Source organism: Cervus elaphus, chromosome 23 (assembly GCF_910594005.1).
Source record: "Cervus elaphus chromosome 23, mCerEla1.1, whole genome shotgun sequence".
Lineage (NCBI taxonomy): Eukaryota > Metazoa > Chordata > Mammalia > Artiodactyla > Cervidae > Cervus > Cervus elaphus.
This window is the reverse complement of record NC_057837.1, coordinates 20,206,316-20,221,485: the sequence shown is the minus strand read 5'-3', so window position 1 is coordinate 20,221,485 and position 15,170 is coordinate 20,206,316. Positions and strand designations below refer to the sequence as shown.

General features: G+C 39.1%; 1 protein-coding gene across 1 annotated transcript in view; it reads left to right on the top strand.

The window, feature by feature from the left end:
* Window positions 1–1,872: 1,872 nt before the first annotated feature.
* LOC122681830 (coiled-coil domain-containing protein 7-like) overlaps window positions 1,873–15,170 on the top strand; it is a 136,968-nt gene continuing 123,670 nt past the window's right edge. The window contains exons 1-4 of the mRNA XM_043884334.1: window positions 1,873–1,972; window positions 3,764–3,874; window positions 9,528–9,638; window positions 14,452–14,556. Coding sequence (XP_043740269.1) covers window positions 1,873–1,972; window positions 3,764–3,874; window positions 9,528–9,638; window positions 14,452–14,556 — 427 coding nt within the window. The remainder of the gene's footprint in view (window positions 1,973–3,763; window positions 3,875–9,527; window positions 9,639–14,451; window positions 14,557–15,170) is intronic.

The following is a 15,170-nucleotide window of genomic DNA, read 5'->3' as shown; positions in this document are numbered from 1 at the left end:
TTCAGGAGACCCTGGTTCAATTCCTGGGTCGGAAGATCCCTTGGAGAAGGGAAAGGCTACCCACTCCAGTATTCTGACCTGGAGAATTCCATGAACTGTACAGGCCATGGGGTCATAAAGAGTCAGACATGACTGAATGACTTTCACTTCACTTCACAAAGTTTATAGTACATATATTAGCTTGTTTATCCTATTTCCCATGCACGAACATTTATATTCAATTACAAATAGTACTGTAATTAGCAAATAGTACACATGTGTTTTGTTGGTTGGTCTCTGAAGTCTGTGTAATCTATAAAATATAAATAATCTAAGAAAAACAGAGACAAATACAAATTATATATAATGTCTGGAAATATTTATGAAATAATTAGATTCAAAACACATCTATTAAAACTTCTCACAGTGTTATCAGATCTAGCATTATGGTAACTTCACTATAACTTCAGAAAAATTAGAATATTTCTGTTTGCTTATTATGAATTTTATATGTAGAGATTTCATAGTAGTTGTATTTTTCTATTCAATGGGCTAACTATATCTCTCTTGTAGCTCATGAAAAAATATCAGATGCAAATCTTATGTATGATCATCAAGAATCAATGTCAAAAAGCCAAATGATGGTAAAGCAGCAAGAAGAGAAAAAACACAGTAAGCATACTAATTGAAGATAACTTTAACTTATTTAAAATTAATTACAGCCAAAGATCTTGTTCTTTGTTTCATAAATTGTGTGTGTATACATATATATAGTAGATATTTTATACTTTGACCTAATGTATAAATACCCTAAGATAACTAGAGGATAAAAACTAAAGTTGTAAAATACTTGGTCAACATTTCTGATTGTCATATTTTTCTTAGTCATGGGTCATGCACTCAGTATCCACCAAACCAATAAAAGGGACATAGTTGTCTTCAAGAGGTATGTACCTTTCACCCTACTCCAGGAAGTTAGACATAGAGAGTCCCAGATTAATCCCCTGTCCTGTGGAATTGCCATCTTCCAAAGACTAACTGATGAAAAGAGAAGTGCTGAGAATTTTATCTCAAAATCAGATCAGAAGTTTCAAGGGAAAATGTGACTGGGAACATTTTTTGTTTGCCTCCAGACCATCCTATTAGTTGAAATCCTTTCATATGCAGGTGTTTTTTCTGAAACTTAGTAGATGGTTGCAGTCAGGGCCCATGAGGGGAATGTAAGAGTGCCAGTAACAGAATAGTTCCACAGAGTTCTGGTGGGCTCTCATTTGTTGTGACTGACAGGACAAATTTTGGAAGATACCTTCTCTAGAATGATGTGTATTGCCCTTTGCCACAAGGTCCTTGTCCATGCTTCTGTTAATGACCCTGCTATGCTGCTAAGCATGGTCAACATAGCATCTGGCCTGGTGGGATAGTACATATGCCAGGATGCACCAGGAGGATGAGGATGTCAACAATAGTGTGGAAGCCCAGTGCTCCCTCTGGGAATGGGACTTCTTCCTGCTCATGGCATTATGCAGGGACATTGCATAAAAGGTGTATTGCAACCTTTTAAGCAAAAAGCAAACCGATCATATCATCTGTGTGGACAGAGACATTGAAGGACCATTTGCAACATGAATTCCTTCATACCTATTTTCCTCAGCTGGGGCAAGAGCCTCTAGGACGGTCACAGTGTCAGGTAAGGCCAGTGTCCTGATCTGTACCACAGAACTGAGCTCTAGTACAGTAGTTCTGTAGTCCAGTCTAGGCACGCAAGGCTCTTCACATAGGTTTACTTAGTTAAACTGAATGGAGAAATAATCTCACAGAGACATTTGCCTTACTGAAAGTCTGCAAAGATGGCTAGCAGTTGCTTTTCCTTTGCTTAGTAGTTGATCTGAAGACATGTCCCTAGGCACTGGTAGTCTGGTAGGTTTGCAGTCTTCCATGTGTGCCACGGAAATGATCCTGAGGGCAGCAGTGCTCATCATGGCTTGGGGCTTATGTGAGTTCGAGTTCACACAGAAAATACATCTGTACTAATGATATATTCAGGGTTTCCCAGGTGGCACAAGTGGTAAATAAGCAGTCTGACAATGCAGGAGATGCAAGATTTGCAGATTCATTTCCTGGATTGGGAAGATCCCCTGGAGGAGGGCATGGGAACCCACTCCAGTATTCTTGCCTGGAGAATGCCACAGATAAAGGAGCCTGGCAGGCTACAGTCCATGCGGTTGCAAAGAGTCAGATATGACTGAAGCAATTTAGCATGCATGCAATTATGTGTTCAGCAGTGGGAGCAATGAAAGAAGTTCATGATGCCTAAAGTCACCCGTACCATGGTCAGGTTTAAGTAAGGGTCAAAATGCATTTCTTGTGTTCCTCTCATCCTGGTGTCAGAGTTGTGGAGATAACAGTCCTTGGTAAACTAGAAGCCAACCTTGGGGACTAGAATCCCTAATCTTGCTTATTTTGAAAAGCCAAGTGTTCTGGGTAAAAGTAAAGTTGTCAGATTCATCTTAAGGTCACTGGGGGGAGCACATTATTAGTAATAAGTTCATCACCGTTTTGAGTCTCATGGGGCTGTGTTGGCCACCATGGCTCGCTTCTTGGCACAAGATGTGTTCTAGAGAGTCCATCCATCCCTTCCTTGAGCCTCCATTGCTGGGTAGCTAGACAGTGTTTCCAGTGGCAAGGAGCTCACCATGTGTGGGCAGAAGTTTTCAGAAACCAAATGTCAGCCAAAAGAGGAAGGAGATTGTCTCAGGTGTTTGTGTCTTTTCTTCCTCATCCCCTCCCTTGTCCTCCTTGGACACAGTGGCCCCTGTCAGGAAACTCAGAACCAGGGGTTCTGTTGAGACACAGCCAGCAAGGTGTCTGTTTCACTCACTAAGTTCACAAGCGTAGCTCCTTCACAGTGGTGTCTGTATAGTCTCTCAGGGTTGCTGGTCAAATGAAACTGAGAAACCTGGATTCTTTTTCATTAGGCTTGAATTTCAGAAACTGGCTATATCACGGAGTATCCATCATTGTCAGAACAGCATGAGAGCAAATAGTAGTTACTGGGTATGGCTCAGTCAGCCATGTCTGCAGGGACTCTTGTGACCCAGTATATTGGTTTTGATTTACATTTCCTGTATTTCTTGTTCTAAAAATAAGGATCTTTCATCATCTTTTTTTTTTCAAATTTCCTTTATTCTTTCTTTCCTTTCTTCTTTCTTAAACCATACTTGGTATTCTCTCTTTTAGGTTTTTCCCCCCCATTACACACTGTATCCTGGAGATGCTTCCCAATCATTTCATCAGGATCTTTATCATTCCTTTTATACTTGTTTGTACAGCTCCATGTGCACATTGCACCCTACAGTCTATATTTTTATACTTTACATATGATACTTCAGTCTACCAGTTTCCTATGCTTTATGTTTAAGTGGTTTTAATATTTTACAATTACAAATACTATGCTATGAAAAACCTTGTACATATGTATTTTCTTTGTTTGGTCTATTGAATTATATTAACAAAATATTGAGGCAACTCAGAAAATGAGAAACTTAACAAACATAAAACACATTTGAATTCCATGAGTATTATTTTTATGGTAAAGTAACTTTCACACACACTCATTAAGACTCTTCTCATAGATTTCATAGCAGACTTCACAATATGGTGATTTTCTTCTTAACTTCATAAAATGAGATAACTGCTGCTGTTTTCATTTTATAAATTGTAAGCTAAACATTTCACAGTAGATCTTTATTTTTATTTAGTTGACTAAATTCTTCTCTTTTTGTAGCTCAAGATGAAGTACCAGATGGAAATCATATGCTTGACCATCAAGAGGCAATGTCAGAATCAGAGATTCAAGTGAAGAAAGAAAGCTTTCACACAGGGGAAAGATTTACTAGTAAGTGCAAAAACTACAGAAAATTTTATATTGTTTTAAATTAAACTCATTAGGAGATGTTTTTATTTTGGTTTATGAAAATGTATTTGTTGAGCATATATTCATATTGAAATATTTCACTTTGACTAAAATCAGATACCATGAGATACCTAGAGAGAAAAGCAGAAATACTGATACCATTTGATAGAAATTTTTGTCCTTAAGAGCATTTTGTGACCAGAAGATGAATGGCCCAAAACCCAGTAGCAGGTGAATACCTATGTCTCCACAGTAGTGTGCTTTTCAGCCAGCTCCCAGTAGTTATAACTACAGAAGCCCAATGGATGCCTCTACCCATGATAGGGCCCTTGTGCCATAGTCTCCATTAGGAAAGAGATGTTTTGGAGATCTGTAAATCAAACATCTGATGAGGGTCAGGAGGCCTGTTGGAGGGCCTTTTGGGCACTCTTTTGGTTGTATCCTCACTAAAATGAGGCAGCCTCTCTGGTAACCACATAAATTGGTTTCATCAAGGACTCTCTATGGGCAAATGAGAATGCAGGTGGTCGAAAGGGTTGCACTATTTGCTGGGCCCAATTATTTGTCAGAGTTGAATCATCCAAGTTTGGCGGTCTTGTCCTCTGGAATGAGAATTCATGCCCCTTAGAGATCATGCCTGGGAATTTCACTATGGTATCAGGTATCTAAGTGGTTCAGCCAGGAGCCACTGGTAGATCCACACAGTGTCTAGTCCTTGTTGGGTGGTGTCCTTTGTGGTGGGAGGGCTAGTTGAGTGAAAATTAATCCTCCCTGTAGGAGCAGGCCACTTAGAATTGGTGACCTCTTCCCTGTAGCTCAAATGGTAAAGAATCTGCCTGCAAGGCAGGAGACCAGGGTTCAATCCCTGGGTTGGGAAGTTCCTCTGAAGAAGGGAATGGCAATCCACTGCAGTATTCTTGCTTGGAGAATTCCATGGACAGAGAAGCCTGGTAGGCTACAGTCCGTGGGGTCGCAAAGAGCCAGACATGACTGAGTGACTAACACAGTCCTACACACAGACACAGTCACTAATAACGTATTTGAGCAGTGTGTGGCCATGTGTAGGACATGACAGCTCAGGTAGCTAGAGTTCTGAAACAGCATTGGCACAATTACTTATTTACTTAATCCTGTAATGCTTCTCAAATGGTTTCAGAATAGCTCTGAATACACCATTACAAAAACAAACTTGTTTTATAACTTGTTATAAAATGATTGCATGACTTGTCAGTTGTTCACCTTCCCCCAAATCACCCCACTTCCATGTCCAAGACAGGGTTTTTAGTAATTACTGGTTTGAGGAATTACTGCTTTTATTCTCCCTGCAGTAGTTTTAATCCTTTAAGTTTGCTTTTTCTTTCCATTCCATCTTCTTATTTGCTTTGGCCTAATTTTTATTTTTAAATACATAGAGCATGAAACTACTTCCAAATTTAACAATATACAAAGCAGTATGCTTAGAGGTTTCTCAGTCTTCCCTCTCCTCTTGTAGGTATCTATGTGCATCATTTTGTGATAGTTTTCCTGTCTTTTCTCTATTTTTTGTCTCGCCTTTATTTTTTCTCATTTCTGTTTTATTACCCAGTGTTTGCATATTAGTTTTCCCCTCCAGTGTTTTTTACTTAATATTATTTCTAGAAATCCCTCCAAGTCATTATATAGAGTTCAGTTTCACTCAGAGTATACTACTACATATAGCTGTTTGTACCACAGTATTTACCATAATTTATATTATACCACAGTGTGCAATGCATACCTTAATTTAACTAATTCTCTCCTTTAATATTTTTATGGTTTTGAATATTTTGCACTTCTAAATACTGAGTTGGCCGGAAAATCTATTCAAGTTTTTCCATAACATCTTACATAAAGACCAGACTGAACTTTCTAGCAAACCCAATACATTGTACATGAATAACTGTGTACACATTCATTTGTATTTTTTTATTTTATGAACATGTGTCGGCATAAGGTATAAATAACTTATGAAATCAAGAGACATATATATATATATATATATCTGTGTGTTTTATTATATAATGTCTAGAAATATTATTGAAACACCTTCTTTGAAGTATACTAATTAAAAATGTTCTCATAAAAACCGCAGTGAAGGATCACCTCACGCGGGTCAGAATGGCTGTCATCAAAATATCTACAAACAATAAATGCTGAAGAGGGTGTGGAAAAAGGGAACCATCTCGCACTCTTGGTGGGAATGTAAATTCATACAGCCACTGTGGAGAACAGTATAGAGGTTCCTTAAAAAACTAGGAATACAGCTACCATATTACCCAGCAATCCCATTACTGGGCATATACCCTGAGGAAACCATAATTGAAAAAGACATATGTACCCCAATGTTCATTGCAACACTATTTGTAATAGCTTCTTGCCTGGAGAATCCGCATGAACAGAGGAGCCTGGTGGGCTACAGTCCATGGTGTCACAAAGAGTCAGATACAACAGAGCGACTAAGCACAGCACAGAACATGGTAGCCACCTAGATGTCCACTGATACATGAATGGATAAAAAAGGTTGTAGTACATGAATACATTGGCCATAAAACCAGACATGGAACAGGAGACTGGTTCACAATTGGGAAAGGAATACATCGAGGCTGTACATTGTCATCCTGCTTATTTAACTTATATGCAGAGTGCATCATGCAAAATGCCAGGCTGGATGACTGAAAGCTGGAATCAAGATTGCTGGGAAAAGTATCAACAACCTCAGTTATGCAGATGATACCAGTCTAACGGCAGAAAGCAAAGAGGAACTAAAGAGCCTCTTGATGAAAGTGAAAAGAGTGAAAAAGCTGGCTTAAAACTCAGCATTCAAAAAACTAAGATCATGGCATCCAGTCCTATCACTTCATGGCAAATAAATGGGGAAAAAGTGAAAAGTGTCAGATTCCATTTTCTTGGGCTCCAAAATCAATGCAGACAGTGACTGCAGCCACAAAATTAAAAGATGCTTGCTCCTTAGAAGAAAAGCTATGACAAACCTAGACAGTGTTTTAAAAAGCAGATATTACTTTGCCGCAAAGGTCCATATAGTCGAAGCTATGGTTTTTCCGGTAGTCATGTACGTACAGATGTGAGAGTTGGACCATAAAGAAGGCTGAGCACCAAAGAATTGATGCTTTCAGATTGTGGTGCTGAAGACTCTTGAGACTCCATTAGACAGCAAGGGTGATCAAACCAGTCAATCCTAAAGGAAATCAATCCTGAATATTCATTGGAATTACTGATGCTGAAACTGAAGCTCCAGTACTTTGGCCACCTGATGGGAAGAGCTGACTCATTTGAAAAGACCCTGATGCTTGGAAAAATTGTAGGCAGGAGGAGAAGGAGACAACAGAGAATGAGGTGGTTAGATGGCATTACTGACTCAATGGACATGAGTTTGAGCAAACTCTGGGAGATAGTGAAAGACAGGGAAGCCTGAATGCTGCAGTCCATGGGATTACAAAGAGTTGGACACAGCAACTGAACAACAAAAACATGGAGAGATATGCTTATGAGAAATCGTTTTATAGATTATAGGAACATCTGAAGAGTCAGTGACAAGGATTATGAGAGGCTTATGGTGGCCTTGTATTGACCAAAGAATTTGATAAAAATCCAGAAGTCAGTTAATTTGCCCCTGGTAGCTATACTAAGTGTTACCAAAGAGTTTTATTTCCATCCTAAACATTGGGGGAAAATAGCTAGAAATTAAACAACTTTTAATTTTGATAGAGAGACAGACCTTTGGTCAGCAGTACAATTGAATTGGTAGAATGGGTCTTACAAGCTTGGTCCAGACTCATGGGTCAGCTGTATGTTACTGTTATCTTCTCCTAGCTTAGTGATGCTTGGCTTAGTTGAAGGCAGGTGCTAGGAACAGGGGTCAAAGTCCATTCAGGTGGACGGCCTTTTCAAAATGAGAGATGTCAATCTATGAATTAATGTCTTTCAGTTTGGCTTCATATGGATTAGTTAATAATACTTGATAAGATTTTTTTCATTGTGTCTGTAAATAATCTTTTATTTGATGTCCTTTCTAATAAAATCTCTAGATTGTAATTCATTATCCTTTTCATCTCCTGGGAGCTTGATATAAAAGTACTTAGTATTTTTTTAAGTGTCTCAATAAAACCCCATTAATAATGTCATATATTTCCTTTGAACCATCATGGGTGCAAATTTCCAAAATTATTTTTCCCATAAAATCATTTTCTTAAAAGCCCAGTGTGTTAAAGAATGTATATGTTTGAGTAATGGCAGTTAGGCTTCATTAGATGTGTTTGTTTTGTTTGATGGACTGTGTGGATCACAATAAACTGTGGAAAATTCTGAAAGAGATGGGAATACCAGACCATCTGACCTGCCTCTTGAGAAACCTATATGCAGGTCAGGAAGCAACAGTTAGAACTGGACATGGAACAACAGACTGGTTCCAAATAGGAAAAGGAGCACTCCAAGTCTGTATATTGTCACCCTGCTTATTTAACTTATATGCATCATGAGAAATGCTGGGCTGGATGAAGCACAAGCTGGAATCAAGATTGCTGGGAGAAATATCAATAACCTCAGGTGTACAGATGACACCACCCTTATGGCAGAAAGTGAAGAGGAACTAAAAAGCCTCTTGATGAAAGTGAAAGAGGAGAGTGAAAAAGTTGGCTTCAAGCTCAACACTCAGAAAACTAAGATCATGGCATCTGGTTCCACCACTTCATGGGAAATAGATGGGGAAACAGTGGAAGCAGTGTCAGACTTTATTTTTGGGGGCTCCAAAATCACTGCAGATTGTGACTGCAGCCATGAAATTAAAAGACGCTTACTCCTTGGAAGGAAAGTTATGACCAACCTAGATAGCATATTAAAAAGCAGAGACATTACTTTGCCAACAAAGGTCCATCTAGTCAAGGCTATGGTTTTTCCAGTGGTCATGTATGGATGTGAGAGTTGAACTGTGAAGAAAGCTGAGTGCTGAAGAATTGATGCTTTTGAACTGTGGTGTTGGAGAAGACTTTTGAGAGTCCCTTGGACTGCAAGGAGATCCTAGAAGTCCATCCTAAAGGAGATCAGTCCTGGGTGTTCATTGGAAGGAGTGATGCTGAAGCTGAAACTCCAATACTTTGGCCATCTGATTCGAAGAGCTGACTCATTTGAAAAGACCCTGATGCTGAGAAAGATTGAGGGCAGGAGGAGAAGGGGATAACAGAGGATGAGATGGTTGGATGGCATCACCGACTCAATGGACATGGGTTTAGGTGGACTCGGGGAGTTGGTAATGGACAGGGAGGCCTGGAGTGCTGTGGTTCATGGGGTTGCAAAGAGTCGGACACGGCTGAGTGTCTGAACTGAACTGAACTGAACTGGATATTAACAGAAAATATTAAGAAAACTCAGAAAAAGAGCAACTAGTGTTTGAAATCTAGGAATATTAATAACAATAAAATATTTTCCACACACTCTCATTTAGACTCCTCTCATAGTTTTCATAACATCACATATTATGGTTATTTAATGATAACTGCATAAACTGGGAGAAACTGCCACAGTTCACATGTACAGATTTGCCATGTAGGGATTTCCCAGTAGATCTTTTTTTTTTATCTAATGGACTGAATTCTTTATGTAGCTCAGGATGAAGTACCAGATGGAAATGGTATGCCTGTACATCAAGGCTCAGTGTCAAAATCAGAGACTCAAGTGAAGAAACAAAGCTTTCACAAAGGGGAAAAGCTTAGTAGTAAGTACAAAAGCTGCAAAAGCTTTATATTGCTTTAATTAAGCTCATTAGAAGATATTTTTATTTTGGTTCATATTATATTTTTGAGCATAAATTTTATAGAAATTCTATACTTTCACTAAGGTATGAATACCATGAGATAATTAGTGAAAAAAAGGCAAATATATTGATGCCTTTGTTGGAATTTCTGTCCTTAATATTATTTTGTGACTAGAACATGAATGCCCCAAGGACAAGAGCAGGTGAATAATTGTCTCTCCAGAGTTGTGTGCCTTTCAGCCAACTCCAGGTAATTATGGGAACAGAAGCTCAGTGAATTTCTAAACATGTGGCAGGGGTCTTTTGCCATAGATTCCAGTGGGAAAGGGATGTTTCTGATATAAGAGGCATGCTGGAGGGCTTTTAGGGTACCCTCTTTGTTGTATCCTCACTGAAATGAAACAGCCTTTTTGGTAACATCATAGATCAGTTTCATCAAAGACTGCTCCTAGGTAACTTCTAGTTCAAGTGGTCGCAGAGTCCCACTAACTGCTGGGTCTCTTTTCACTTGTTGGAACTGAATAGCCCAAGGTTATGGTATGCCTCTTAGAGATCACACTCAGTAGTTTCAATAGGGTACCAGGTAAATAAGTGTGTGTACTAATGGCCCAGCAAAGAGCTACTGGTGGGTCCAGAGGGCGTCTAGTGCTTGTTGGGTGTGTCCTTGTCTGGGTCCACTTAAGCGAAAACTATTCCTCCCTGTAACAGCAAGGCCACTTAGAAATTGTGACCTGTGCACTGATTATAAACACTGGAGCTGTTTGGTGACCATGTGCAGGACATTAGTAAGATATTGCAGTCCTTCTATATAATCTTAAACTAACTGGGATCACTTGTATGCAGATGAATGCATACAAAGTACATACAAAGTATATTGGATTTATCAGAACTTCCAGTAACCTTAGTCTGGAGAATCACCTGTATGTCAGTTACAGTGGCAGGTACCATCAGGGCTTAGGGCTGTACTATAGCATTGACCTACCAGAATCAGTGAGTAACATGTGTGTGAGGCTGTGTGCAGCTATCAAGTTAGTTATTCCAATGAGAAAAGTCTCATGGAGACATTTCTTTTCATTAAGCTTATCAATGAAAACAGTTACATCTTTTCTTCCCATGAATCTGTTGGATAAGTCAGATTGGAGGATAAGTCAGTTGGAGGTTCTCAGCCTTATCTGTGCCTTGAAAACTGCCCCTAAATGCAACGGGTCCCATCAGGGCTTGGGCTGAATGTAAGTGCAGGTGCACTTACATAGGAACTACATCTGTGTCAATAAACATTCAGTAGTGGAAGCCATGCAGATGGAGTTCTGTGGTTGCCTGACAGGATACACTCAATGTAGGCTTTGACCTAGGGTGTCCTTGGTGATGGCCTCCAATGAACAACCAGAAAGAGTTATCTCTTTCCCTCAGTATCTGGTGTTGGAGGTCATGGAGGTCATGGTCACCTCTGCACCAGTCACCGAATGACTTTAGAAACACAATATCCCTGCTCCCTACTTTGAGTTCTGACTTTGGCACACATGCTCAGATAAGCACTGATGATGTTAGAATATTGACCTAACCCCTAATGTTGCTTATGGTTTAAAGCTGGGAGGTTTGAATGAAAGTAATGGAGGCTTCTCTGATTCACGTTAGTGTCACTTGGAGCAGAGGGAGGAGCATTTGTAATCAACGTTAGTTACAGGTGCCATCACAATTTGGACTTTAGTGAGGAAGTGTGCTGGGACCCATGGCCCACCACTTGGCTAGGAGCTCTTTGGTAAAACGCCTGTTAATGTTCTCCTTGAGGCCCCACTGGTTAGGAACTAGACCTAGAGATTTCTTTGGAAAATCTTTAACCAGATCATCTAGGGGTGGGTACCCATTAGCATTTTTAGGTGTATTCAGTGGTCAATTAGTACTGTTTTGTTGGTAGCTACTTTCCCCATGTCTTGAAATTTGCCAGTCATTGTGCTGTGAACCAACAGACATCACCTTAAAAGTAAGTTTAACTGAGCTCAAAAAGCAGTGAAGTTGGCCTGAAGGAAACTAAATGGAAATATGAGTCTTATCAGAAATATTTTTAATGTCCGCACTCCACCTGCAACTTTAGAGACCACCAGTGTGGCTCATGGAGCCTTTAAGAACCTCTGTAAGTGATGATCCAAGTGTGTTTTTCAAGGCAAGGGAATTCCAGTGTAAGGGCTCTTCTGTTGGAGCCAAACATGCACTCAACCAAGGAGGGGAAAAGGCCTTAGGTGTTCACATCTCTGATCCCTCTTTTCCTCTACCTCACTGGGCAGTGAGAGACTGGCACATCATACAGTGCGTTCTACAGTGACAGGCCCTACAGTGTACCCTCTCCCTCACCTAGTTTAACAAAATGACTTCCTTTTCATGGAGGCAGACTACCTTAGTCACTGATGTTTCTCTAAGTTGCTAGGCAGAGCAATCCTCAGGACCTTGTATGTTTTTAATTAAAGTATGAATCTCAACAACTCACTGCTCATAGACTGTCTGTTAGTTCCAAGACATGCTAAAGCTGACAGTGGTTCCAGGGTGCAATTCAGCATGCAGGGCCTCCAAAGACTCTGGCCCCATTAGTAGCTGTAAAGTTGCTCCTCTAATATTCTGAAAGCCTATGTGTTGAATCTCTCCTTTACTCATTGAGCATCATGTTAGGTGAATCAGAGGCTAAGGGGAAAGACAGTTGTTTTACTTCAGAACTGAAAAACTTATGCAAATAATCCAGATGACGGATTAAGATCAGGCATACAGTGAAATATTACTCAGCCATGAAAAGCATGAAATACTGCTATTTGCAGCAACATGTGCAGACCCAGAAAGTATTATATAGAGAGACAAATCAACAGAGACGGGCAAATACTGTATGATACCACTTATATTTAGATTCTAAAAAGTAAATGTGTGTACAAAATAGGAACAGACTCACATATATAGAACACAAACTTGTGGTTATCCAGAAGGGAGATGAAGGATGGGAAGCACCATCAGGGGTTTGGGATGAACAGATACAAACTACTGTGTATAAAATAGGTAAGCAACAATGATATACTATATTCATTATCTTGTAATAACCTATAATGAATTATAGTCTGCAAAAATAGTGAATCACTATGCAGTACACCTGAAACTAACACAATATTTTAAGTCAACTTCAATTTAATGAAAACTTTTGTAAATAACACAGTAACACTCTCCAGATCCCCATGGCATCAACTTTAGGAAAGTCATTTCCCTGCTGGCAGAGTGCCTTGTGAGTCTCTGGTAGCTCCCTCCCCACCATGTCCTGCATGCTGGTTGGTGCTTCCCAAAGTGTTCCCTCCACACAAGCACTGGACTTCACTGACCACACTGCTCCTCATGCTAACTTGGTAATGAGAGAAAAGAAATGCCAGTTTCTGAATAGGTCTATTAACATAGCAACCGAACTCAAGGTTACAGTGAACCATTATTCACTTACCCTCAGAGTGTAGGCTGTAGATCAGAACCAGCTCCACTGTGTTCCCTTTCACACCATGGAGGAGTCCCTGCCAAGGCGCCGACACATCAGTGCAGACTGAGGTGAGGGGTGGTCTCCTAGCTGAAGGGACCCCAAACAAAAGGCTCCTGCCATTTCATGGATCCCAGGGTTCAGGTAGCTAGAGTTCTAAAGAGCATCAGCATGATTACTCATTTGCTCCATCCTGTAATACTTCATATATGGTTTTAGAATAACTTTGCACATACCACTAGGACAATAGCCAAGTTTGAAAGTTATCTCATGACTTGACTGTCGTCGACTTTCCCCTACCCACCCCACTTCCATATCCAACTATGAGGGTTTGTATTAAATACCATATCATTGAATTACTGCTTTTATTTTGCTTTCAGCAGATTCATATAGTTTACTTTTTCTTTCTATTCCATCTTCTTACCCTTATGGCTGAATTATATTTTCAAATATATAGGGCATAAATCTACTTCCAAAAGTTAAAAAATGTACAAACAGATATTTTTATAGGCTTATCCTTCTTTTTTCAATCTTCTCTTTCATCTTGTACCCAACCAAGTACATTGATTTATGATACTTTTTCTGGGTTTTATCTATTTATTTATCTTTCCTTGTTTTTTCTCATTTCTTTTTCTTCCTTACCCAAAGTTTACATGCTAAATTTTCCCTTTTCAGTTTTTTTTTTAACTTAACTTTATTCCTAGAAATCCCTTCTAGAAATCCCCGTAAGTCAGTATATAGAGATTAATTTCATTCAGATTATAGGTCTAGGTACAGCTGTTTGTCCAACAGTGTTTACCATAATTTATATTATAAATCAGTGTGTAATATATACCTTAGTTTATTTAACTAAATTTTTATCCTTAAAATTTATATGGTTTAGAATGTTTTACATTTACAAACTTGCTGTAATGAAGAACCATGGACATATTCATTTGTATTTTTAGTTCAATAAGCTTGTACTGGCCTATAGTATAAATAACCTAGGAAAACTTGAGACCTTATATATATATGTGTGTGTGTATGTGCATATCTAAATACACACACACACATATATGTAAAATGTCCAGAAATATTACTGAAACAGCTTCTTTATGGTATACCACTTAAAAAATGTTCTCATAAAGTTTATTTCACGTCTGACATTATGGTAATTTACTTATAAAAACTTTTGTCAAAATATGAGAAAATACGCTGTATATTGTTACAAATTTGAAATATAGAGAATTCTTAGTAGATCTGTTTTTCTGTAAAGGAACTCAGTATATTTCTTTTATGTAGCTCATGGTGATGCTGCAGACAAAACTCCTGGGCTTCAGCATCAAGAATCAGTGTCAAAACTCCCAGTACAGGAACAGAAAACCTCCAAAGGAAGAAAACACAGCAGTAAGTGTAACAATTACTATTATTGCTATTTTAGTCCCTAAGTCATGTCTGACTTTTTTGTAAGCCCATGGGCTGTAGCCCACCAGGCTCCTCTGTCCATGGGATTTCCCAGGCAAGAATACTAGAGTGGGTTACCATTTCCTTCTCCAGGGGATCTTCCCAACCCAGTGATTGAACCTGTGTCTCCTGCATTGGCAAATGGATTCTTTACTGCTGAGCCACCTGGGAAGCCCATAAAATTATAGATGCCTTTAAATTAAAAAAAAAAAAAAGTCTCATCAGATCTTTTTTCTTTAGTTCAGGAATATATGTTTGAGCATTTAATTTATAGAAATTTTACACTTTGATCTAACTCTGAATAATATTAAACAACTACAGAGCAAGAACCATTTAGCATTTGGTTGGAATTTCTTCTGAATAGACTATTTCATGGAGAGACTTCTGCATTCATTGTTCACCAAGGCCCAAAACTGGTATGCAGTCTTTGAAAGGGTGTCTGCTTTCAGCCAGCAAATACAAGATTAGGGATCTGAGAGCCAGATGGGCACCTCTGATATGTGGCCATGTTCTTTTGCCACAGACTCTAATAGTCATCAGAAAGGTTACTGAGACCT